At 58.4% G+C, this 25718-nt stretch overlaps 1 protein-coding gene across 2 annotated transcripts; it reads right to left on the bottom strand.

The window, feature by feature from the left end:
- Window positions 1–32: 32 nt before the first annotated feature.
- PALM (paralemmin) lies at window positions 33–24996 on the bottom strand. 2 transcript variants are annotated; one of them, XM_070374244.1, is made up of 9 exons: window positions 24759–24981; window positions 13837–13888; window positions 13260–13340; window positions 12922–13052; window positions 11301–11454; window positions 9776–9797; window positions 8151–8210; window positions 5636–5767; window positions 33–2107 (listed from the first exon to the last, which is right to left on the bottom strand). In XM_070374244.1, exons 1-9 carry the CDS (start codon window positions 24761–24763, stop codon window positions 1578–1580), a joined length of 1167 nt encoding a protein of 388 aa, XP_070230345.1. In that variant the 5' UTR covers window positions 24764–24981; the 3' UTR covers window positions 33–1577. The 2 variants fall into 2 exon arrangements, with proteins under 2 accessions (XP_070230345.1, XP_070230346.1); XM_070374245.1 differs by lacking the exon at window positions 5636–5767 and having other exon boundaries at window positions 24759–24996.
- Window positions 24997–25718: the final 722 nt, after the last annotated feature.

Genomic DNA, 25718 nt, shown 5'->3' with positions numbered 1-25718 from the left:
CCCGCCCAGGTGAAACTCAAGAAGTCCAGCCCTGGGGCTGTTCACACTGTTTATTTGCTTCTCTGGGAAAGTCAAAAACATGGGGCCTCATCACACATCGAAAGCAGAGGGGGGCAGCAAGGGCACTTTAGCGGAGGCTCACGGCTCGAGGACTTGGGTGAACTCGAGGAGGAAGGGGGGTCCCACGGCCACTGCTCAGGTCACCTCAGAGAGGACCTCTCATCCCAGCCACCCAGGGGCGGAGCTGAGACGGGGACCCAGGCTGCCATCCAGAGCAGGCCCTGCACCCACCCTGCTGAGGTGGGGAGCGTCCTGGGCCCTGGGCACCAGGCTGCAGGCCCCTAGTGGAGGGGCCAAGATGGGGCCTGGTCATCCGCAGCCCATACAATTAGAGGGCCTGTGAGCATGTGCACGAATGTGCCTCTGGGGACAAGTGTGGCTGCAACCAAGGAGATGTGTCTGTACATCTTGGTGTCAGCTACCCCCAGGAGGGGAGCCCCCCCGCCTCTCACCCCTTCCAGTGAGGGGGAGGCAGGTGCACATCAGGCTGGGCAGCAAATGGAGGTCTCCAGCTGCAATCCAGGGGAAGCTCCCTGTCCCAGGCGAGTGGGGTGCCCTCCTCCACTGCCCGGAACGTGCCAAGCCCAGCAGAGCCGGCGGTGGGCCCAAACTCTGTGGTATGTTAGGGGAGACCCAGGACCCTGGTCCAAGCAGGCTGGAGAAGGGGCCAGGGGCAGTCCCCTAGGGTCCCCAAATTAGCACCAGGAGGATGGGGGGCCCAGTGGGAGTGGGAGCTCAGGATGGGGCTTGCATGGCCCTGCCTTGTGCCGGATGCATCTCGAAGACCCCTGGCCCAGCCCGGCCAGAAGACAGCACAGGGGTCACACCCTGCCTGAGTAGGGGGCGTGGCCCCAGGGTGCCCCCTTCCCATGTTCCATCGCCCACTGGCTGCGCCCAAAGAGAGCACTGAGGGGAGGGGCGCATTGGCTGGGGGTGTCCAGAGGGGCTCATGTTCATTCCAAGACCTTGAGCCAGGGCTCCCTGGAGAGGCACAGCCTCACCTCAGTTGCCCGAGATCCTGACCAGGTGCCTTGGCCTGGGAACCCTGCCACAGAGGCTGAGCGGGGACAGGGCAGGCTCCCAGGACCCCTGGCTCCCGGGGTCCCTCTCCTGGGGGGTTATCCCCTCAGGGACCTCATTGGAGGGGGCAGGAAGGCACAGGCAGGAGGCCCAGAGGGAGGGGGGCTGGCATGGGGCCGCGTTGAGGCCCTGGGTCACACCGGCCAGGAGCTGCCGCGACATGGGGGGCCCTCGTTTGGGGAGAAGCGGGTGTGTCCGTGTCTCTCCTACCAGGCGTCGGTGCACGGCTCAGTGGTTTAGGGTGTGTGGGGGGTGGTGATGGGATGGGGGACCCCTGTCCCTCTCTTTCCAGTGAAAGAAAACTCGGAAGGAACACGCGACAACACGGCAGGTCCTGGGCCTGTGACTGCGGGTGGAGGGTGGGCAGGCGCCGGGAGGGCCGGGCTGTGGGTGTCTGGTACAGAGGGCAGGGCCAGGGTCTGGGGGGGCCGGGCGGGTCACATGATGGAGCAGCATTTACAGCGCTGCTTCTTCATATCAAGGTCCTGGGGCTCGGCGGCGGGAGCCTCAGGCCCCACCTGGTTCTCTTCCCTGGAGCCCTCAGTGGCCGGGGGCTCAGCCGCACTGCCGTTGGGTGGGGCAGGCTCCTTGGGCTCGGCTGCATCCTCGATGACCACCAGCTCTGCCGTGATGGTGTCCTGCAAACCCAGCACCTTCTGGGTCTCGGCCTCATCCTCCACGTTCTGGTAGCCCATAAAGATCATGGTGACTGGGGGCTCCTGGCCGGGCTGGATGCCAGGCGGGCCCGAGGTGGCCTCCCCAGGCTGGGCCTGAACGCCAGTGATCTCCCGTCTGGAGGGCGTGGTCCGGACAGCCTCTTCTGATGGCCCCCGGGTTTCCACTGCCCCAACCACTGACCCCGCCTCGTTCAGCGTGACCTCGTCTGCCTTGTGGATGAGTTCGTCCACCTCTGAGGAACTCAGCGGGTGAATCCCATTCTCTGCTGTGCCGTCCATGGCGTGGACCACTGGCATGGGGGGAGAGAGAGAGTGTGAGCTGGTTCCCAGACCAGAGGGAGGGCTTGGTAAGGCTGAGAGCCACCTCTAGGCTAAAGGGGAATCATAAACTAAATTACACCTTTAGAATCGACTGACAAGTAAAGCCCTGATTGGGATCAGTGCGCACGGCCAAGTTGGCACACAGAGGAAAATGTGTAGACACAAGAGCATGTGTTAGAAAACAAGAATAAATGAACTCGGATTTTATTGCCCTGCAGTGTGAAGCATTTCCATACTCCCCAGCCAACTTGCTCGCAGGCCATTACTTTTCAAAGTAGGTCTATTATTTTTTCCATTGCAAAGATGGTGAAAATGGAGTTCAAAGAAGGTAAGTAACAAGTAACTGGTCCAAGGTCACACAGCTGGCTGGGGCTGACCCTGCTCTTTCTCCCAGTCTGGGTCTATTTCCCTTCATGAGGATTTGCAGGGAGTCTGATTTCATGTGGATGATCTTAAACAAAAATTTAGTCCATTCACCCATCTTTTTTGTTTTCTCATCAGTGCCCTCGAAGGCTATACATTTTCCTCTGAGTTACGTTTTGGCTGCAGCTCACGGATTACGTTAGGTCATTCTGTTTGAAGTGTAAATGTCTTATTATTTCCATTTTGACTGACTGTCTCTATAAGCCAAGATTTATTTAGAAGAGTGTTTTTAAACCTGGGAAAGAGGAGAACTGTGGTCCAGGAACACAGCATGTAAGATATAACATTGTGACAAGACATAGTCACTTTCTAAAATGCTCTACCTGTGTTTGACAAGAATGTGCATCCTCCATTGGGCAGAGTTTTACAAGGACAATCAAGCTTGTTAAGCATATTTTCCAGATCTCTCCAGCTTTCATCATTCGTGTCTTTCTGATGTGTCATTTTCTAACCTGTGTTACAGTCTCTAAGACCGGATATCAGCACCTGGGAGGAGTCCCCACTGTGGTCTGATGCCAGCCCTGGATCACAGCCCTTCTAGAAGCACAGCTACCCAGCTGCTTAGGGTGGAGGGAGGGACACACTGAGTGCCCTAGGAACTCTCCTCCTCTGGGGCCAAGGGTCAGGGTTGGCAGTATCTGGGCTCCAGCCAGAAGGAAAGTGCTTTCCACTCTCGGTTTCCAAACTCCTGGGGAGGGGCATCCATGATTCAAGGCCTTGCAGTGACTCTGGGCTGGAGGCCCAGAGGGTGGGGTGTGTCCAGGCCATGCAGAACCAAGCTAGGTATTTCCCACTGGCCACTGCTCCAAGGTAGGAACCCAAGCCCTTGGCTGCCATGGAAATGGATCACCTTCCCATTGCTAAGCAACCAGAGTCCAGTCTGGCGGGTCTTGAGTCCCCAGGGGCTGGGCCAGGCTGGGCTCAGTGGCCAAGGTAAGGACCTTCCATGAGCACAGACATCTCTGCCCCTTGGCCCTTTGTGGCCATCCTGGGTCCAGGAAATAGAGCAGCTGGGACATGCCCAGAACCACACAGCTGGTGAGAACTGGAGCCAGGATTCCACCTGGGTCAAAGATCCCCAAGTACAGCAGAGCTGGGTTGTGACAGGACTCCTTTAATAACATCCTGGATGTTCCAGAGGCCTGAACCTCTAAGAACACAAGGCTCTGGGAATCAAAACCACAGTGAGATACCACTTCACACCCACTTAGGATGGCAATTATAATTTAAAACAGTCGATAATAAGGGTTGTTGAGGATGTGGAGAAACTGGAACCCTAATGCACTGCTGGTGGAAAAATAAAATGGTAATGCCACTGTGGAAAACACCCCAGCAGTTCTTCAAATAGTTAGACAGAATTCCCACATGATCCAGCAATTCCACGCCTAGGTATTACCTGAAATGAAAACATACACCCACACAAAACCTTGTATAGCATAAAACCAAAGGGTGGAAACATCCTAAACGTCCATGAACTGATGCCTAGATAAACAAAATGTGGTCCATCCACACACTGAACTATTACTCAGCCATAAAACATAATCATGGATGAACCTTGAAAACATGATGCTCAGTCAGAGAAGCCAGACACAAAAGGTCACATAGTGTATCATTCCATTGATGGGAAACAGGCCAGAACAGGCCAGTCCACTGACAGAGTGGGTTCGTGGTTGCCATGGTAGGGATGGGGAGGGATGGGCTTTCTATTTGAGGAACAAGATGTTCTAGAATCAGGTACTGAGGGCATACAACATGGAGAGTTCTCACTGGGTTGTGCGTGGAATTGTACGTGTGTCCTGCATCTCTGTCTCCAAATTCCATCTTCTCCTGAGGGCAGCATTTACCAGACTCGCTAATGGACCCTGGGGCTGAGCTGTGCTAATTTATACCTAACTGAAGGGATCAGCTCTGGGGACCTCAGGTCCTAAGAAAGCAAATGCTTACCTTGACTCCAAATGTACCGTTAATTTTTTTTCTTTTGCTGCCCACGGCTTGTGGGGAGCACCTGGATACCTGGGGATATCTGACCTGACTCACCCCACCCTCAGTACCTGGGGATCTTAGTTCCCCAACCAGGGATTGAATGCAGGCCCTCCGCAGTAAAAGCACAGAGTCCTAACCACTGAGCCACCAGGGAAGTCCCTTAAAGGTTTCTTAAAATGCTGTCTTTAGGAAAGTATGTTTTCTTCTTTTTCTGGTATCACAGCAAATGTTGCCCCAAACTTCCTCTCCCCAGGCAGGACATGCCAAAAATGAACAAAAGTTTAAATGCCATGACCATTATGAGACGGTTGTCTAAATACTGATGGATCTCACAGTTTAAAAGAAAGTTTTCCTTAGATTTTTAAAAAAGAAAGTGAATTTTACATTCTGTGAATTATATGGGGGTGGGAAAAGGGACTTTGGAGCTTTCGCCCAAGGCTGCCTTCCCCTCCTATTTCCAGCTGCCAGAGAGAACCCTAAAAAACCCAAACCAGGTCTCAGCTCTACAGCCCTTCCAACACCACCCCCCTCCCGGCTCCTGCCACCCCTGCCAAGGCTCCCCATCCCCCACGCCCTCACTCTGCATCGGCTCCACGGGCTGCTCCACAGCCCCAGCCTGTGAACCAAATCCCACCCCAGGGCCTTTGCACCCACACCGGGTGCCCCCTGTGCAGCTGCTTCCCTTCTCTGTCCCTCCCCACCTTGCAGGACCTTCCCTTGGCCCCCTCTGAATCTCTAAGGGGGGCGTCTGTAGCCTTTACCACAACAGTAATTATTTAAATGAATTATCCTGCGAGGGTATTTAAGCAGAATTTGAGCAAACTCCAGGAGATGGTGAAGGACAGGGAAGCCTGGCGTGCTGCAGTCCATGGGTTCGCAAAGAGTCCGACACAACTGAGCGACTGAACAACATCTGTGAGGTGGGGGTTGGAGGGCTCAGACCCCTGGCGCGGGAGCACACAAGATGGAGCGCACCTCACCCAGAGTTCGGCTCCCCAGCCCATCCTGGCGCTGGCCACGCCTCCAGACAGGTTCCGGGATGGAGGAAGGACCTGCCAGGGGCGCTGGCGGGGCGGGGGAGGGGCGCGTACCTTTGGTCTCGTCCTCGTAGACCTTGATGCCCTGAGGGAGGAGCTCCCGGGGGAGCACGGTGGTGCTGGACAGCACCCGGGTCTCCCCCGTCACCTTGTCCTTCTCCACCGTGATCTCCACCGAGTACATGGCTGGCACGAGAGGCACGGGTCAAGCCGCTGCCCACCTGCCCACGTGCCCCCCGCCGGGCTGCAGCCAAGCCAGGGAGGGGAGCCGGCAGCACAGAGCCAAGCAGCGGGTACCCTCGTGTGCCCTCGACGCGGCCCTCCTCCCAGCTCAGTATCCCTCCCTGGCTCCCCAGCGCCCACGGGCGTTGGGTCTGAATTCCTGGGCCACTCCGGCCGCCCTGCCCTGACTGCAAAGCCTCGATCAGTTCCAGGGAGGTGGGGGCGTGCCTGGCCCAATCCAGAAAGGATTCAAACGCAAGTGAGCAAGCCTGTGCCCCCCAGGGTCCTGGACACTAGCCCTCCGCACTGCTCTTGTAAGGCCACTACTGACGTGTCAACATTCTCATCCCTTCAACGTGGAGAGGGGACGGTCCCCTGGAAGTGTATGGAGCTACAACCCCTGAAGATTACATCCAACGGCCAGCAGCTGCCCCTGTTCTGCAGACAGGTCGCCACAACCACACGGAGACGGAGACGCCTCCTGGCAGTGAGGTCCCTAGGCCCCCTCCCTCCAGGGAGAGCCCCACATCACCACGCCCCAAACCCCTCCCCGACCTGCCCCTCCTGGGTCTTCCCATTTCTCACACGGACACCTTTGTTTTCCCTCCTCCCTCTCTTACCGACCCTACTACCTCCCCCATGCCCCAACCTGTCCATCTGCAAACTCCAGGGTGCTGCTTTCAAGACTCCCAGAACCCACCCACTGCTCGTCCTCTACGGCCCCTGCTTGGAAGAAGTTGCATCCACCCCCACTATCCCTCAACCCCCTTCACCGCATCCCCACACCATCCCTCAGCCCGACACGCATCTCCTGAGACCCCCACAGCATCCCCTACCATGCCCCACCATATCCCCCTTCATCCCTTTCCTTCATCTCTCACCATCCCATTCATCACCCCCGCCCACACAATACCCCTATCCTCCACCGTTTCCTCTCACCTTCCCCCCACCCACTATACCCATCATCAACCCTCCGGGACCCGCCCCCCCCCCCGCCCCCCGCAATCCGCTCCGCCCACAACCTGTTCTCCGTACAGCCGCCAGTGGGCGCCTGTGAGCTGCGAGCAGGCACGCCCCTGCTCTACCCACCCCCAGCTCTCTGCACCCCGACAGGGGCATGGGCCGCCCCCGTCCCTTCCTCGCCCTCACCTCCTGCCCCTCCCCCTCGCTCATTCCACTCCGACCAGCACGCGGCCCCTGCCACCCACCGGTGCCCACAGTCCAGACTTGACCTTTGCACTGGCAGTGCCCCTCTGTCTGCATGCCTTGCTACCTCACTTCCTTTATCCTTGCTCAGATGTCACCTCCTAAGTTAGACCTCCTCTGAGCCCTGTGATTCAAATTGTGCTCCCCTCCAGCTCCCTATGTTCCGCCTTGACCCGCATCAGAACACCTGCTGTAAGCCTGCAACCCTCTTGCCAGGCTCACAGCAGATGCTCAGCAAGCACTTGGAGACTGACTGACTGAATGAAGAATGCTAGGTATCACCACGTCCCTATGCAGCCTAACACCCCGCCATCAGACATAGTTGGGAAGGTTGTGCATTGCTCAAGGTCACCAGCTGGGGGCATGTAGCTTGGTAATTTCTGCCCACTTGTCTGACACTGAGGCCTTGAGGGTGTCCCCTCCTTCTCTACGCTTCCCCTGCCACCCTCTCCTTCCCTGAGTGTCATTACATCCTGGTCTTCAATCCCCTCTGTGGTTTTGTGCCTCCAAATTTACTCTAATATCAGCAGCTACAAGGTTCTGCTATTTGTCATGACTTTAGTCACTCTCAGGATTAGATTTGTGCCAGACTCTGGGCACAAGGTCACTACAATCCCCACCACCACCAGGTTCCAGCCATCAAGTGATCAAGCAGGGATTTGAACCCAACCTTATTGAGCACTGAGCACTAATCCCAATTCTGCCCTGCTTGGTTACCTCCAGGAATGGGGTGCTCACCCCCTCTCCTGAGGCAGCCCAAAGACAGTGAAAGAGGGAAAGTATGCAGCGAGCATGTGAGCCTGTGCCCACCCCCGCCAGGACCCAGAGCAAGAGGCAATGTTAGGGAGATAGAAGCCAGGAGGGGGCATCAGGTTAGAGCCGCCATGCGAGGGGGCCCATCTTCTCGGGGAAGCTGGGCCAGCTTGTGACGGGCGTGCCAAAGCAGAGGGGGCACCCGGCCCCACCCAGGCTCAGATCTGCGGCCTTGGTCCAGCCGCTCCCCACTAAAACCACAGACCCCACCCGGTGATGCTGATGGTTGCATCTGCACCAGGCCTGGCCCCTCAACCCGGCCCCCACAGGGCCAACACTCAGCCCAGGACAGCAGCTGGACATGGACCCCAACATGGGGACAACCCACCTGCCTTCATCATGGTGGAGCCGTCGACTGTCCTCAGAGGGGTGTTGGAGATTTGCTTCTCTGCTCACAATGGTGGTGGTGGGGGGAAAAGAGTGAAGAGAGATAGATTCAGAGGGGAGATCACATAGGCCCCTCCCCCAAGATGTGGGACTTCACCCAGACACATGGACATCCTCCAGGCACCTGGACGCCCCTCACACACTTGGACTACCCTCCCACACACTCACCCAGATACCTGGACCCTCTCCCTAATGCATGCATGCACCTGGACCCATCCACACACGTGTGCATGCCCTGAATACCCAGACACACATGGAATCACTCTCCGCAAAAAGAAAACACGCCTCAGTCCCATAGTCCATGACCCATCTCTTGGTCCAAATGATTTTCACAAAATCCCTGAGTGGCCTTCATGGATTTTTTTTTTAATTATTAATTTTTAATTCCACAGAAGATGAGGAGACAGACTCTCCTCATGAATAATTGACTCCTGAAAAATCAGGCCAGAGACACTTCTGACCATACCTCCAGTCCTGGCTGGTGGCGCTCCTTCCAGGCTCTACACACAAAAATAGACATGCTGAATATATATTTTAAAATATAACTTAGTGTTAAGGAAATTTTAATATAGCTAATAAACCATTATAGTTAACTGTACATATTGAAGTGTCATGAGTACACGTGAAGTATTTGTAAATGTGTACATCACATACCTGTAATAAATTTGTAGGTGGGGGCTAAAATCTCTCCCAGAATTCAAACTCTGGGCTTTTTTCTTTGTTTCCTGGATGTCAGTCTTCCACATCTCTGTGTGTGGGGGACCTTTGTCCTTTTTTTTTTTTTATGGCCGTGCCACGCGGTTTGCAGGATCTTAGTTCCCTGACCATGGACTGAACCCGGGCTCCAGCAGCAGAAGCACCAAGTTCTAACCACTGGACCACCAGGGGAACTCCTCTTTGCCTTTTAAGTGGTGCACAATCTCCAGGACAGCCAGGATCTTGATTTCTCATCCTCATTGACCCCATTTCACAGATGGGAAAACTGAGGTGCCCACTTGCCCTGGAGCCCAGAGCAAGTGGGCATGGAACCAGGGCTGGGCCGACCAAGGCCAAGCACTCCAGGTGGACAGCATGAACCCACAGTGGGGCTAAGACTTCAGGCAGATGTGCCCTTGCAAAGCCTGCTTCCTCATCTGTAATGCAGGTGCTACATCAGTCCACCCAGGGAGCTTGTGAAAATTCGATGAAATGATGTTGAGGGGCTCTGGGCCCAGCTCAGAGTCTGGGTTTGCTGAGCGCAATGACAGTGTGAGCCATTAAGCTATTTCATTATCACTTTTTAGCAACAATAACACCTTAAAGGGGCTTCCCTGGAAAGAACCCGTCTGCCAATGCAGGAGACGTGGATTCGATCCCTGGATCGGGAAGATGCCCTGGAGAAGGAAATGGCAACTCATTCCAGTATTCTTGCCTGGAAAATCCCATGGACTGAGGAGCCTAGCAGGCTCCAGTGCATGAGGCCGCAAGAGTCGCACACGACTTAAAGGCACCCTTCCCCTATCTGCCATCTCCTATCTGGCCACCAGAGGGCGCCAGGGCCCTGCCCGCCCCTTCCCTAAGACGTACCTTTGGGCGTGCCCACCGGGGTCTGCAAGAAAGAAAGGGGAGGAGTCAGGGGTGTTGGCGCCCCCTTCCGCCGTCCAAGGTCCCACCGGCCGAGGCCCAAGCCTGAGGGGGGCGTGGTTCAGCGGTGACCCCATTGGAGGGGCCGTCTCCTTCTGGACCCATCCCCCACCCCGCCCTAGCCTGTGACAGCCAGAAACGCTCCTGCCTGCTCAGAAGCTTCCAGGGGCTCGCAATGCTCCCAGAACAAAGTCCAACCCTTCCTGATGACCCCCGGGGCCTCTTCCGCCTCTTCCCACCCCTGGCCGGCCTCCCTGGCCTCCTGGCTCTTCCGTGAGCCATGTCCCTCCACTTGGAAGGCCCTTCCCGGATTTCCGCTTGGCTGGCTGCTTGCTCAGCCCCCATGACCACCCGACCTAAAGGTGTCTCCCTACCCCCATCCCGGGTTGTCCCTCAGGTTACCATGTCATTTACCGGCCAAGAGATGGGCCAGGAGGCAGTTATACTGAGGGGAGAGGCCATGCCAGCACTCAGTCTGCGCTCAATCAACCTCACTGAAAGCCCCCTCTCAACTTGAGTCTGTTCCTAGAGAACTCTTACTCAGTCTTCAAAACCCATCTCCTCCAGGAAGCCTGCCCAGCTCTCCCATGAAACAGACACCTCACTGGGGACTCCACAGTGCCCTAAGCTTCCCCAGGATAGGTCCTTACACCTTCCTGTGTTTGCAGCTGATTGATACATGCACATCTGCCCACTTAAAAACAGTTCAAGAAGGCCAAGGTCTGGGACTACATCCTCCGGTTCTGCCCCAACCAAGCCTTGGCAAATAGTGAGGGTGGGTGTGTCAGCTCCAGACTGAAACTATCATAGGAGCAGCAGGGCACACAGCAGGGATGTTCCCTGGGCTGCAGCTCACCGGGGAGGGGGAAACAAGGATAGGTTGGGAGAGAGGAGGCGTGCCCCATTGGCCCCTTGAGTCCTAAAGACAACAAGGGTGGTCGGGAGACTCCTGAATTTGCCTTAACATGCTGCGGTAACCACGAGCTCAGGGTCTGGTTTCACCTGAGCCTGGCATACACGTCACAGCCTAGAATTAACAGCTAAGCCTAGTAAAGACTACTCCACTGTGTGCCCTGAGCCAGTCTTTCAACCTCTCTGGGCCACAGTCTTTTTCATCAACTGGGGATGCGGCTCCACCTAAAAGGGCTGCATGCAGATAGACAGGTGATACCCAGTGTGTTGGTGAACCTAGGGAGGATGACAAGCAGGTGGTCTTCGGGGAAGACCCTCTACCCATGAAACGCTCGTTTTTCACTGATTTTCTAAACACCAGTGACCCCCCTGTCTGGTGGGGAAACCGAGGCCCCGGGAGGCCAAGCAAGGCGTGCAGGCGACACAGCTGGGATGTGGCCAGGCTGGGATGTGGATGTGCACGCATTTGGGATGTAGGGCGCCCCCAGCCACAGCCCCAGAGGCGGTGGGTGCTTCTGGACCTCGGCCAGCAGGGTGGCGCCCTGGAACCTCTTACCTGCTGAGAGTTGGGCACAGCCTCGGCTCTCTGGTCTTCCGGGGCGGGGCGCAGGGCGGGGCCGGGGGCGGGGCTCGGGGCAGCCACGCTCCCCCTGGCGGTGGCAGTGGGCAGCGCATCCGTGTTCTCCAGCTCCTCGATCTCCTGCTCCAGCCTGGGGAGTGTGCACGAGGTGACCACCCTGCCGGACACTTCTGGAGCCCGGCACCACCAGGCACGTCCAGGAGGGCTTTCTTGACTCGTGTGTTTCCTAACGACCCTGCGAGGTGGTCTCCTTCGCACTCTCAGCGGGGAAATGGAGGTAAGTAAGCTGCAGACCTGAGACCCAAACCCAGGCCGGCCGGTCCCTAGACCCCTGGGCCGCCCGAGTCACTGTTTACTCCTCTGTTCACTTCCAACACACTCTTCTTTTTCCACTCAAATACATTTATGTTTACAGGAAGCTTTATCTCTCCAGGGAAACTGGAAAAACCATGTCACTTTCCAGGTTTTAGGAGATAATGGTGCTCATAAATGCAGTAAAAACAAAGCTGGCATATTCAATCCTGCCCCAGGCATCACCTGCCTACGCCTTTGGGGTGCAGGCACTCAGGACCCGGGAGATAGGAGATGTTTTCCTTGAAGACTCAGTACAGACTGGGGAGGTGGGTAGTCTGCAGCCCCCTAATAAACTGAGCCCAGCTCAGCAGACTGGACACAGCTGGGGTCAGCCTGGAGGGCTTCCCGGAGGAGGTGTCCAGATGAAGACACTGATCAGGGAAAATGCAGGTGATGGAACCACCCAAGGAACGTGCAGCCCTGAGGGGAAGAAAGCCAAGGCCCCCCGAAAGCCAGCCACACAGTTGGGCTCAAGAGATGCCCTCCTCACCACCCCCTACCCAGGGTTGCACCCAGCAGGATGGATTGAGCAGAAGCCCACCTCATCCAACCCCCAGGGACTGGTAATTCCCACTGACCATCCTTCCCACCTGCAAGTGCCCCTCAGCCCGCTCAGTCCTGAGTGGCCCTCCAGGCCACGTCTCAGCCCAGCCTCCTCTGGGCACATGCTCCCAGGTTGGGGAACTGAGGCCTGGGGAGGGGACCCCAGCCAAGCTGCCCCCACTTTCTTCCAAACTAAATGCACCCAGACAGGATCCTGAGGTCCCCACGGGCCAGCAGGCCAGGGTGCCACAGCCAGCACATGCCTTTCAGGCCTCCCCTGGCCAGTGGACATTGGAATTTTGGCTGTCACTTCCCTCTGCCTGACCCCGCTGCCCCGGGAACTGAGCCCGGGCCTCCCGCCCGGCTGCCCGCCTGCTCGGAAACTCCTCGGTGCTTTTGTCCCAGGCCAGAGGGATGGTCACTTTCCCCGGCCTGCCCCCTCCCCCAGCTTCCTGCAGGCCAGCTGTGGTGCCTCCTGCCTCCATGGCTGCAGGAGCGCTGGGAAGACCAGCTGGGCTGGCGCCAGGAAGCCTCGGGGGAGACTGCATCTCCATCCTCAGAGACCTGTCTTCAGAGACCTCCATGGCCCAGACCACTCACCCCTCACCCCTGTGTGGCTGCGGGGTTGGGGTGAGGAGGGGTCAGGCAGGCAGCACCCACCCCCAGTCACTCCCCAGCCCTGAGGCTCGCGGCTCCCCACCTGGAGATGGACTCCTCCAGGTGCCGCGCCTTCTGCTCGTCCTCCTGCATCTGTCTCCTCATGTCCTCATCCCCCTCCGAGGCTGAAGAAGGCGTCCCCTCCAGCAGCCAGCGTTCCCGCAGCGCCTTGGACTGGGGCAGTGGGCACCAAGGTCAAAGTCAGGGTCAGGGTCAGGTGAGGGTCTGAGTTGGGACTGGAATCAGGATGGGGGTCATCTCAACCCTCCTGCTCCCAGCCCCTAAGTCCTGGATCCGGCTGAGGCAGGGGTCCCTGGATGCTGCCCCCCTTCCGCCCCCCCACCCCAGCCTGCCCACCCCCAGCCGAGGCTCCGCCCGGACCTTCAGGTGCTGCAGCTGTCTCCGGTCGTCCTCCAGCTGCCGGCGCCTGTTCTCAATCTCTGCCTGCCTCCGCCGCTTCTCCTGCAGACCCCGCACACGGTAAGGGCAGGCTGGGGCCGCGGAGACCCCATAGCTACCGGGACTTCACCCACGCGGGTCCCGCTTGTTCTGTGAACAGCACCCACTTGGCCCACCACACCCCCACCTGCACCCAGCCTGTTCCCCCACCCTCCCCCACCTTGTCCCTTCACCAGGAAGGACTACCAGCCTCCCCCAACTTCCCCAAGCCTTGCCACAAGTGCAAGTTCCTTGCCCCGCCCCCCCCACCCCACCACTGCAGGGGAGCTGCCCAGGGGCTCTGAGAAGCTTCTCAGCTGGAGTCCACATGCTGAAGACTAAGGGATGCTCAACGTTTTAATTTTGTGGGGAGATGCTAGCAGGCACTGAAGTGTCCCATACTACACCTGGGATCTGAGTCCCCGAGCCCCAAGCTGGGTGTGGGGAGCACCTGAGGCCCTGGGTCCCCCCCAATCTCCTCCCCATGCCCATCCCATCCTTGGGACCTGGAACAACTCACTGCAATGGCCTGCAGCCGCTCCTGCTGGGATGGGGTCTCTGCCACCAGGACCCTGGGAGGACAGAAAAGATCAAGTGGGGGGGTTGACCCCCAACATTGCTTTCAAAAGATCCAGTTCGAATTCCCACTCTATGCCTTCCTGCCGGGTGAGCCCGAGTTCCCTTCTGCCAAATGAGATCGTTCCACAGCCCCCTCGTCCCCATGCAAGCTTATTCCTGCATTATTCTCCCACAAACCCTCCTGCCACTCCTCAGGGCAGGGACAAGGGACAGGACAGCTGAGGCCCAGTCCAGACACCTAGGGAGGGCTTGGGAAGGGGAGGGCATTGAAGCTAGGCTCTGAAGGATGCATAGGAGTTCCCTGAGAATAGAAGCCTGGAGTAGAGGGTCTCTTCCAGACTGAGAGACTGACCAAGACAGCCCCTTCCTCATCCTTCTCCAGCTCTGGGAGGAACACTTGGAGGAAGAGGGACCCTCCAGCTCCATCCCCCACCCCTTGACTGCCAAGTCCTCGATGCTGTTCTGGTATTTCTGGTGTCTCCCTCACTGGCTGCCTCTGGAGTCTTCCAGAACCCCAACAGCTCAGAGAGAGCTGTGAGCCTCCCAAGAACACACAGCAAAAAAGTAGCAAAGCTTAAATCCAACCCCAGATTCTTTCCTCATCTCACCCATGTTTTGCTTGTTTCTTTCATTTTTTATTTTTGCTGCACCATGAGGTTTACAGGATCTTAGTTCCCCAGCCAAGGTGAGGGTCTGGAAGGATTGAAGCCAGCCCTGGCAGTGACAGCACAGAGTCCTAACCACTGAGCTGCCAGGGAAGTCCCCCATCCATGTTTTCTGAGAGCCCACCCAGTGCAGTATTAGCCTTAAGCTGGTATGCAATAGGAGTTAGATAAATGCCAGTGTTGCCAGATGCTCTTAAAGGGACAGGACTTCATGCTGTTGAGGATCTGGGGACTTCAGAGAGGGCACGGGACCTGGAAGATAGGTCCTCCTCCTACCCCTCCCCTTGATCCCCTGCATCCCCCTCCCTACCTGGGGTGGAGGGGGGAGGAGCTTTCAGAACCTGCCCCCTCCCTTCCAGGTCTCCTGTCTCTGGAAGCTGCACACAGTAGATGCAGAGTGAAATGGTCAGACGAATGATGCCCTGAACATCTCCTCCTCCTCAGGGTAACCTCGAGCTTCCAGGGGGTGGAGGGTCCTCAGCCTGAGTGGGGGGCTTCCAGACCATCTGCCTCAAACCCCTGATAAACCACAGGGCCACTCTGGGAGGGACTGACTGATGGGAGGCCTCATCTCATATGGGAGGGCCTGGCAGTGGGAGCCAGACCCCCCCAACCTGTTCCACTCCCCACCTCCCCACCGCCCCCTCCGTCTGCCCCGACCCTCTTATCTTCACAGGCACTGAAATTACAGACCGTGCTTTGGACCCCACCCACCCCCAGCCTTGACTCAGGGCCCAGAGCCACCCCAAGGCCTCCACACTCTCTGCCCCTCTGGCCTTCATTTCCCCATTTGCACATCCCAGCTCTGGGCCCTCCTGCTATGTCACCCCCTAAACTGTGGTTTAGAAGGGAAACACTGTGCAAGGTCTACCCCAGCCCCAGCCCCTGTGTGCGTGCACACACACACACACACACCCTGTAGCTTCTCGGTGGACACCCATCCCGGGGCAGCAGTGACCCGGTCAACCGCCTTACTCGGGTCTAGTTTCCTGGCCATGCTGAGACCTGTGAAGTCATCTGGCTCCCATGCTCCGGCCAGGTGACCCCACCCAGCTCCTCCCTTCCTGTGAGGCAGCACCTGCCCCCCTCTGCCTCCCAGGGGCCCAGCACACCAGCCGCACCCCTGCAGCTTCCCCTTCTCCTTCCTCAGGGAGGCTGCATTCAGCTGGGTGGAGTTCAAGAAAGGTTTGGTCCAGCTGTCCAGCTCAGATGCCCTTTCTGAAGGGCCAGACCAGCAGGATTTCTGGGTCTGCCCCATCACCTTGTGTCATACAGACAGGGTAACATGCTGTGCTCCCCAACATGGGCCCATCCCCTCAGTTTTTGCAAACCCCACACTCTCCAGCCCAGCCCAAGCCTCTACCATCACCTGCCACCTCCCTGAACCCTGACAGCCCACAACTAGAAGCTGCTGCTCAAAATGAGAATCCAAACCCATCATTCTCCTGCTCTCAAGTCTCCTGGCTCCCATCACCCCTTGAAAGCCCACCCCCTGGCATAGCCCAGCCCCCATCCTCTCCCCTGCCCTGGTGCCTGACCTCTGCTCTCCCTCCCGCTTGTGCTCACTCTGTTCCAGCCACCAGGACCTCCTGTGGTACCTGCCCTGAACCAAGTTCATTCTTAGCTCAGGGCCTTTATTCTTGATGTTCCCTCTGCCTGCTATGTTCTTCCCATAGCTGGAAACTGAGGCCCAGAGAGTGTGAGTCACCTGTCCAAAGTCACATAGCTACAAAGTGGCAGAGCTGGGATTCGAACCACAGCTGCTCAGCCCCAGGCTGTACCACAGGCCTTCCCTTTTCGCACAGCTCTAGTTCAGCCTCCAGGAGCCCACCCAGGCAGGAGGCAGAGTTGCAAGAGGGAGGCATAGCAGCTGATACCCCAGTGCAAGCAGGGCCACAGAGGGCAGGGGGACCAAGCTGCCTAACACTGGGTCACCACCCTGGAGGGGTGGATAGGTGGCCATTGAGGCTGGATACGAGGACATAGAGATGGCTGTGAGGCCAGCTCGCCAAGCTGGAGACAAGGCGGGCAGTGTCCTTACTGGGGCGGCCAATCCCTGCAGGGCCAAGCCAGGGCAGGGGAAGTTTAGACACAGTGAGGAGAGGCGCTGGCCCAGGGAGAGAATTTCCATCTCTCTCCACCCGTCTCCAGTCTCAGCCCCAGGGGTGCAGTCTGTGTGCCCCCCCTCAGGTGCCCCTCCCCAGGCCTGGGGTCGCCTGAGCCGCCCCACCCTACCCAGCCCCTGGGCTCAGCCACCGCGGGTGATGGATGGCTGAGCCCACGGGAGGCGGTCGCCCTGGCAACCGCGCCATCCCCATGGCAACGCAGAGGCCCGCTGGCGCTCAAGGGTGGGGCCGGCGCCGAGCATCTCCCACCCCGCAGCCCGGCGCTAAGGGGCTGAGGGGCTGCCTGCCCGGGGCTTCAGGGATTGCCTGCACCGGGTGGGACCCAAATGGCGAACTGGGTCTCTCCCACCCCCGCGGCAGGAGGAGGGCTTCCAGGTCTGGTGATAGGGGCGTCCACCCAGGGAAGGGCTTCTATCCGGGAAGGGTCTGAACCCGCCCTTGGCACGAGGCAGCCAAGGTCAAGCCAAGATAAGGCTCGCATCATAAATCCGAAAAACAAAACAGGAGGCTGGAACTCCCTAGCAAATCAGGAATAGAATAGGAACCATGTTCCGCGGGCGGGACTCAGCCGCACTTTACCGAGAGGAAACTGAGTCTGGAGGGAGCTAAGCGTCGATCTCCCGAAGATCCTGTGAGGCACGTGGATAATTATGGCCGTTTTATCAATGAAGGATCTAAATGGTGAAGTGAGATCTGCACCCAGACAGGCGGGCAGGCTCCCGGGCGCAGGGAGCGCAGGGTCTCCCTGGCCTGGCTGCGGTGGGGGTGGTCAGTGGGTTGGTCAGTGGGACCCCTGAGAAGCTCACTTGGGCTCAGTGAGTAAAGCAGAGGCCAGATCACAAACTGTTTGATTTACACACTGGGCGGAGAAGCTGAGTTTGGGCGGAGGCTTTAGGGCAGCTGCCCCCCTCTGGCTGTGTGACCCGGAACAAGTTACTTGTGTCTCTGAGCCTCCACTGGCTGCGCTGGGCTACGGGCCACAGCTTAAAGCTGCTGAGAAGGGACAAGCCCTAGGCCAGGACGCCCACCGTCAGCGCGCGCAGGCGTCTGGTCCCCGCGCGATTATATTTACGGAGCTTGGAGCAGATTCTGGGCTCCAGCGGCCTTGTGGGCGGCTCAGGACTCGGGGAGGGCGTCGGCTGCAAGCGCGTGAGATAATCGTGGTCCAGGAGATGAGCTAATGAGACCCGAACCCAGCAAGCCCGGCAGACGCCTCAGCTTTGCAGGCGCTTATTTTTCAAAGGTCCAGAGAGGTTACGCAACCGGCCCAAGGTCACCCAGGGGCCAGGAGGGTCCAGTGTGGGAGGTGGGAGGTGGGTGTGGGGGTTAGGGGTCACACTTGTCCTTCCAGAGCCCACGCCCAGCAGCTACAGCCAGAATGAGGGGGTCCCTGTCCAGGCAGGCGTGGAGCCCAGTGCTGGAACATTCCTGTGCTAACTGAAAGAAAACAGCTGACAACGACCTCGGCCATGGGTGGTGGTGGGGGGAGGCAGAGTCACGCGGGGCAAGGGGTGGAGAGGTGAGGGGAGCCCAGTGGCCTCTCCCCACATTGAGTGGGGGATGGAGTTGGGGAGGCTGGTTCCCAGCCCCATCCCTGGCCCCTCCTAAGCACCAACACCTTCCTCGCTACAGATCCGCCACAGTTCCATCACCCTGAATGAACCTCAGCCTCTCAGCAGCCACTCAAGCCCCTGTGTTTGCCCCTCACCTTTCCCCTTTCTCTCCTTCACCTCCAATCTCAACTCAGACATAGCTGCCTCTTTCAGGGAGCCTTCTTGGGTCTCTTGCCCTCATCAGGAAGGAATTCTTCTCGAAGCCCCTCAGCTTTCAGCACAGGTGAGCCCCTAGGACCACTGATGTCACTGGTGAGGTAGACAGCCCTTGAGGCATGGGCTTTCCAAAAGTTTCCAGGCAGAGAGACATCACCACCAAGGTGGAGACAGCAGTTGCAGCAGGCCACAGACCCAGCAAAGAAAAACTGTTGCGTATTAACCTAGGATAGGGGGCAGGGGAGCTGGACCCTGCCCGGGCCCTCACAACAGAACAGGGCAGCAGGGCATGAATGCCCGCCCACCCGCAGGGCCGCGCCTCCTCTGGCTTCCAGTAAATGCCTCTGCAGCGACCAGCCCCACAGACCTGCATCCCTCCACTTCCAGCGCCTCAAAACATTCCAGGTGCGATCCCACCTCAGGGCCTTTGCATGGACTGTGTCCAGACCTGGGCCACCCCTGCCAGGTCTTCAAGGGGCTCCTGGGGCCTGTCTTCAGATGTCACATCCTTACTCCAGCCTCCTCTGACTCTAATTAACCCCAGCACCTCCAACCCCCACCCCCCAGCCCTTATCCAGAAAATCTAGTGACTTTATTTTGTTGATTTCTCCACAAGGACAATAACTGTCTCTTTTTGTCCCTGCCATGTCCCCAGTATACAGCAGGCACTCAATAAATGTCCACTGGGTGAGCATGTGTGCTAGGGTCCTTCCATTTCCAAAGGAGGCCCCCACCTAAGGGCTCCCCACCTTTGTCTCACTCCCTCCATGCCCCCCCACCCCAGACCATCTGTCCTGTGATCATTTTTTTTTTTTTAAAGAAATTCACTGTCACATCTTGCTGCTGCTGCTGCTAAGTTGCTTCAGTCATGTCCGACTCTGTGCGACCCCATAGACGGCAGCCCACCAGGCTCCCCCATCCCTGGAATTCTCTAGGCAAGAATACTGGAGTGGGTTGCCATTTCCTTCTCCAATGCATGAAAGTGGAAAGTGAAAGTGAAGTCGCTCAGTTGTGTCCGACTCTTACCGACCCCATGGACTGCAGCCTACCAGGCTTCTCTGTCCATGGGATTTTCCAGGCAAGAGTACTGGAGTGGGGTGCCATTGCCTTCTCCTGTCACATCTTAAATTCATCCAAAATAGTACCTGGGCTCCCCACATTCAAGAGAGGACAAAGAACAAGCCCCAGCTGCCTCAGAAGTGACTTACAAATTAATACAGGAACAACCTAAGTGCCCACCAACGGACGATGGATAAATACAAGGTGGTCCTTCCATACACAGGCGCTCACTCAGCCCTGAAAAGGGGTGGAGCTCTGATGCTCACTGCCAGGTGGACGGACCCTGAGAACACGGTGCTCAGTGAGAGAAGCAGACACAGAAGGACACACAGGGTGTGATTCCACTGATGGTAAACATCCAGAACAGGCCGATCCACAGACAGGGGATTAGTGGTTGTTCAGGTTTGGGGGCGGAGAAAGCAATGGCACCCCACTCCAGTACTCTTGCCTGGAAAATCCCATGGAGGAGCTTGGAAGGCTGCAGTCCATGGGGTCGTGAAGAGTCGGACACAACTGAGCGACTTCACTTTCACTTTCATGCATTGGAGCAGGGAATGGCAACCCACTCCAGTGTTCTTGCCTGGAGAATCCCAGGGACGGGGGAGCCTGGTGGGCTGCCGTCTATGGGGTCGCACAGAGTCAGACACGACTGAAGCGACTTAGCAGCAGTGGCAGCAGGTTTGGGGGATGGGGTGGGGAGTGAGTCCTGGTGGGAATGGGGTTTTGGGGGGTTGATGGAATGTTCTGGAATTAGAGGTGATGGCTGTACAACTCTACATGTACTGAAAACCACTGAGCCACTTTAAACAGGTGCATTGTGTGGTGTGTGAATGATCTCAAACAAGCTGGTAAGAATAAATATACACACAGATACAGCAGAGATGCTGATTGTTTCACCAAGGGCCATACTAGGGGGTGAGGCAGCCACCCCAGGGACATCATAAGGTCCTACCAACCCTGCTCTGAGGCTCTAAAGGATTAGCAGGATCTGAACACAACCTGACCTGGTCATCGCCTGCCCACTCCCTGACAGCTGTTACTAGAAGCCCCTGCCAAGCCTTGCTGACCCCCCACCCGTGCCCCCACTCACCCAGACTGGGTTCCCAGGCAGGCCTGCACTCACTCTTGTCCTTACCTGTCTTCCCACCTCGAGGCCTGGGTCAGGCTTCTCCTCCCAATACCTGGCCCCATCCAGGCTGTCCCAGGGATGGTTCTGACTTGCCCTGAGTTCCTAGTTGAAACCCACAGGCAGGAGACAGAAACCGCATCCCATATCTCCACTCCTCAACACCACAACCTCCGCTCAGCCATCTCATGCTCTACAGAAACCCTCTGAAGCATGGTCTTAATGCCCCCTAGCCTCCCAGCACGCCCAGGGACTGGGCTGTCTCACCCTGACCAAGCCCCCATCTCTGTAGGCAGCTCTGACTATCACAGAGTTCTAAAGTCGGGTCCACGCCCACCCAGACATGGGGTCCTGCCACTTCTCCTCCAGATACGGCATTTCTCTGCCGGCTGTCCCCAGTGGCCTGTCGAGGCTGAGTCCTGAGCTGCTTCTCCCTGCTCTGGTCCCTTAGCCACTGGAGCCTCTTTCTGGTGCCTGGGTCAGCACCTCTCTCTTCTGCTCAGACACCACCCATGGCTCCCCAGATGAGCAGTGTAGGCCCAGGAGGACCTGGCCCCAAGAGCACAAACCAAAGAACGCTCTCTTCTCCCTACACTTTCCCACCTCTGGTCCTTTGCACAGACCAGTCTTTCCACCTGCTGCACCCTTCTGCCTGCCTGGGAAAACTTTTAAGTATCTTTTACAAAAAAGGTCCATAATAGAACGGAGCAGGAAACCTTTCCCAGACCTCAAAGAAGGCCCTCCACAGGCTCCCCCAGACCCCTCTGATCCTGCACAGGGCTACGGTAGTCAGCAGGAAGTGTTTCTTAAATGACCAGATGAGAGACTTCCCTGGAGGTTTGGTGGTTAGAACCTGGTGCTTTCACTGCTAGGGCCCAGGTTCTATCCTTGGTAGGGAAACTATCCTGCAAGCCACATGGTGTGGCCAAAAACAAACCAACAAACAACCCCAAAAAAAGCAGATGCCAGGCTTCCTGGGTAGAGAAAGGATGGAGGCAGTAGGGTCTCAGACTAGGGGAAAGGTGAGGAGACATTTTTTCAAAAAAGTCAACTCGTTTTCCTTCATCAAAACCTGAAGTCTCTGAAGATGGGCCTCCCCATGGGGCTGAGACCTCCCAGGATGCTCCATTCACCAGATGAGAAAAGTGAGGTTCAGAGAAGGGGGCGGCCTGACCAAGACCCCATGGTGGGTGAGGAAACCCTCTCCATGCCCGCAGCCACAGAGGGTTCCCTGGCAGTGGGTCAAGAGTAGATGGCCCCTAGAAGACCAGACCACAACAAAGGCCACCTCTGTGCGACCCAATCGGCCAACCAGGCTGAAAAACTGATGTCGGATACCTAGAACCACCAGTCCACAGCCCCTGGACAAGAAGGTGCAAAGGCCCTTCCTCAGCCCCCCTCCCCAGCACCAGAATGCCTAAGAGCAAATGCCAGCATCACCCTCTTCTGGCTGTGTGGCCTCGGGCGTGTCCAGTCACCTCTCCGTGCCTCAGTTTCCCCACCTCACAGGACCAAGTGTGTCCACGGGAACAAAGCATTCAGAAAGGGGCCCAGTACACAGCAAGCACTCAATAATCGTCAAGTAAATGTCACATCTGGACCTCTTAGGCCACTTTCCTGTCTTCCTGCTACCACCTCTAGGATTATCGTTATGTTCTTCCCTTCAAATCCACACACTGTTTAAATCAAACCCCTTTGTTTTCAAAGGAAATGTTACCAAGGCTGAGAAAACCAGAAGCCAGTGCCAAAACCATCAGAGTAAAAACACTTTAAAAAAAGATACCATGAAAATAAAAACTTGTTATTAAGTTCTATTATCACTAGATACTGGTTCTGCTTCTCATTAGAGAGGGAGACCAGCACATGCAGAAGGAGCATTAAGGATGCAGTTAGCACCCAGTTGAGCTGATGATCTCTCTGAAACTGTTCAGGCCTCAGGATGAGAAGGGACCTGATGAGTCCTGACCCAACTGCTTTCCTGCCCACTACGGGGCCCGAACCTCATGCTCACCAGACAAGATGTGGACATCTGAGACGGCTGCTTCCAGCTAAGGGGCCAGAGGAGCAGCCCCTCCCCTGGGGCCACCAGCAGACCCTCCCCATGGCAGGATGCACCCAGCTCCCTGTCCCCCAGTTCCCGGCCCCACCCTTGTTCCACCTTTAGAGCACCACCTATCGCCCCCACTGGCTGGTAAGAATTCTTACGTTCTCAAATTAGTGGAAATTTGTTTAATCCTTAAAATGATGAAAATCTGTCAAATGCTAAACGTCTTTTTAAAAGAAAGTTTCCAGCATCACCATCTCCTGTGATGGCAGAATCCATGGAAACGGAGGGAGGTAAATGACTGTGCCCTGGTGGGGGCTGTGATCCCATGAAGAAGGACAGAGGGCCCGGCAGGTGTTCATGTGGGGAGCAGATGGAGCCCCTCCCCACACATCGTCAACTCCAGCGCTGGGGACTGGCTTCCTTGCACGGCTACTCAGGCAGTTAATGCCAAGTCCCGTCCCACACCTGCACCCAGAAAAACCAGGGATCCGCCTAATGGGGAGACCCCAGCACCACATCTGACTGTGACCAAGAAGGCCTAGGGTCAGGGCGGCAAGCACCCAGGAGCCCTCTGTGTGCTCTGTGGCCCTGGGGTTAGCGGTTGCCCGTCTCTGGGCCTCCGTAAACCCGTGGAAAATGAACGGGTGGCGGGAAAGGAAACAATGGGGTCCATCCTGAATATCTCATCTCATTCCTCTGCTCTGGGTGGGCGTTTCCTCTGTCTACACACCTCCTCCCCCAGGCAGCCCCCTCCTCAAGGCCACACCCTGCCCAGGCCAGCTGTCTGGAGGCCCAGAGGCTCCCTTGGGCCCCTGGGAGCACAGCAGATAAACAAGTGAGGGGAACATAGAAGACAGGTCTGGGCCCCTGCTCCCCTGAGCCCCTGGCTGGGCTCCCGGGCCTGGCAGGGCCTTTGTCTGGGTTTTCAAAAGCAGAGGACATAGGGTGTCGCCTTGCCGGGAGGTGGGGGCAGGAGGCAGTGGCTCCCACCCAGCTGAGGGTGTGGTGGGTCACGGGTGAATCCCCGGAGGAAAGTTGCAGGCTTGGAAAATACACCCTGTGGGAAGGGCCCAGGAGCCAGCCGGGTGGGCTGGTGGACCTCCATGTCTGGGCCCGGGGCAGGGTGGGGATATGGCCCAGAGTGGGGCAGTCGCTGGCCCCCGCATAGGGCAGGGGGGGCTGCAGGACGCCAGACATCGCCTTCCCAGCCCCTGCCCATGTAAACACACCCCACAGCCTCCCTGCGCCCACCTGTGGGAGTAGGGGCGTGGGGGATGCCCTGACGCCAGGAACAGAGGACCCGCCCCGTAAATGACCAGGCAAACACACTGGGCACCCGCTAGTGCAGGGACCGCCGCTGCCCCGCAGTCCTTCATCCAAGCCGCGGCACACAGCCCACTCATCCACTCCTACCCCAGCCCCGGGCTAGCAGACACTTGGCTACATCATTAGGTGCCCCACCTCAGAGACACTTTCCCCAGGAAGGGAGGGGACCCCAGCTCCGCTGTTGGAAAGCACAGGGACCCCTGGGCTCACACACATGCCAGACCCGGAAGCCTGGAGCAAAGCCCACTAGAAGCCGGGCAATCGGGCGGCTGGACCCCCGCCTTAGCAAGGGCTCCAGACAGCACTTGAGGTCCTTGGGGAGGGCAGCCAGGCTACGGAGGACCGGCCGGTGCGCGTCCAGGGCACAGGGCGCAGCGAACGCAGGCCGGGGCTGGGAAGCGAGCTCCAGGCCCGGCGGTGCAGTGAGGAGGGGTCGCTCCGCCGCCCCAGAAGCAGGAGGGCCGCAGCCCGCCCGGGGCACGAGGGCGGAGGCACAGTGCGTCCCCTCCCCACACTCTCACGCGTCCCGGGCCGCCCCCAGCCGCCGCCGCCCGAGTCCTCGTGAGCCCGTGGGCCGCCGGGGCCGGGTCGAGGGGGAGGCCTGGGGCGGGCACCGCCCAGCCCGAGTCCCTCCCTGGCTGAGCGGGGGTCCCGGGAGTCCCTCGCTACCTCCCCGCCAGCGCTGTGGGGGCGAGAATCTGGGCCTCAGCCTCCGAGGCGCCCCTGGCGCGAGCGCGCTACTCACTCCATCTCCCCGCCGAGATCAGTGGGTCCGCGAGGCCGGCGGCGGGGGCGCGCGGGGGAGGGCCGGCGGGCTAAGGCCAGGCGGCCGGGGCTGCGCGGCGCGGGGGCGGCGGCACCGGCGCGGGCATCGCCCCGCGCGCGGCTGTTTATTGTCCGCGCGGTGGCGGGCGCTGGGGGTGGGCTGGGCGCGCGCGCCGCCGCCGCCGCGTTTCACTCGCGCCCCCTCCCGCCGGCTCCTCGCCTCCAGCCGCCGCCCGCCTGCGCCTCCTGCCGGCCGCCGCCGCGCCCCGACCACCGCGCGCCCTCCCGCCCTGTCTGCCCGAAGCTCTGGCCGCCCTGACCCATTCATTCCATCTCGGCGCGGGTCTGATTCTCGTGCCGAGCCGGTCCAGGCGCCGGCCGGGGATCCAGCCTGGCCGCCATCCACGCCGCCCCTCCCCGGCTCCCCGGCCAGAGAGGCGCGAATGGGGACAAATCGCTCGGGGAGGCCCGGCAGGCGGCTCCAAGAGTTCACGGTCCCGCTGCGGACGGAAGGTCCTGCCGACCGGCCGCGGAGTGTCTGGAGAAGAGCGTCCGGGTGGCGGGCGCGGCGAGCGCGCAAGGCCGGCGATAGGACCAAGCCGGGCCCGTTCGAGGAGGAAGCGATTGCTGGTCTTCTGAGCACTGGCGAGGCTTTGGGCCTGGCCCTACTTTTGGACGAGGGTTAAGGAACTTAATCTGCCCCATAGCTCTCTCGGGGCAAACAGGCCTGTGTGGTCAGAGTGAGTGAGGGGTCCGTGGAGGGAGCAGGGAGAATTCAGACTGTTTTGAGGGCACTGGGGAGCCACAACAGAGTTTAGAGGAAGAGAGGGTCACCCCGGTTTATGTTTGCAAAAGCCACTTGGCCTGCAAGGTGGGGAGCAGATAAAGGGGCGCTAAGGGGAGGGGTCTTGGAGTCCAGAAGCGGCTGAACAGGGAGGGA

The sequence above is a fragment of the Bos mutus genome, chromosome 7 (genome assembly GCF_027580195.1).
Source record: "Bos mutus isolate GX-2022 chromosome 7, NWIPB_WYAK_1.1, whole genome shotgun sequence".
NCBI lineage: Eukaryota > Metazoa > Chordata > Mammalia > Artiodactyla > Bovidae > Bos > Bos mutus.
The sequence above is the reverse complement of the archived record's forward strand: the minus strand, read 5'-3'. Positions and strand labels throughout refer to the sequence as shown.

Bases quoted from the DNA above. Each gene is read 5' to 3' on its own strand.
- PALM (XM_070374244.1), bottom strand. The intron at 8,211-9,775 runs GTACGTCTTAGG...CATTGTGAGCAG, and splicing joins CCCGGTGGGCACGCCCAAAG to AGAAGCAAATCTCCAACACC. The intron at 2,108-5,635 runs GTACGCGCCCCT...CCCCCATGCCAG, and splicing joins CTACGAGGACGAGACCAAAG to TGGTCCACGCCATGGACGGC.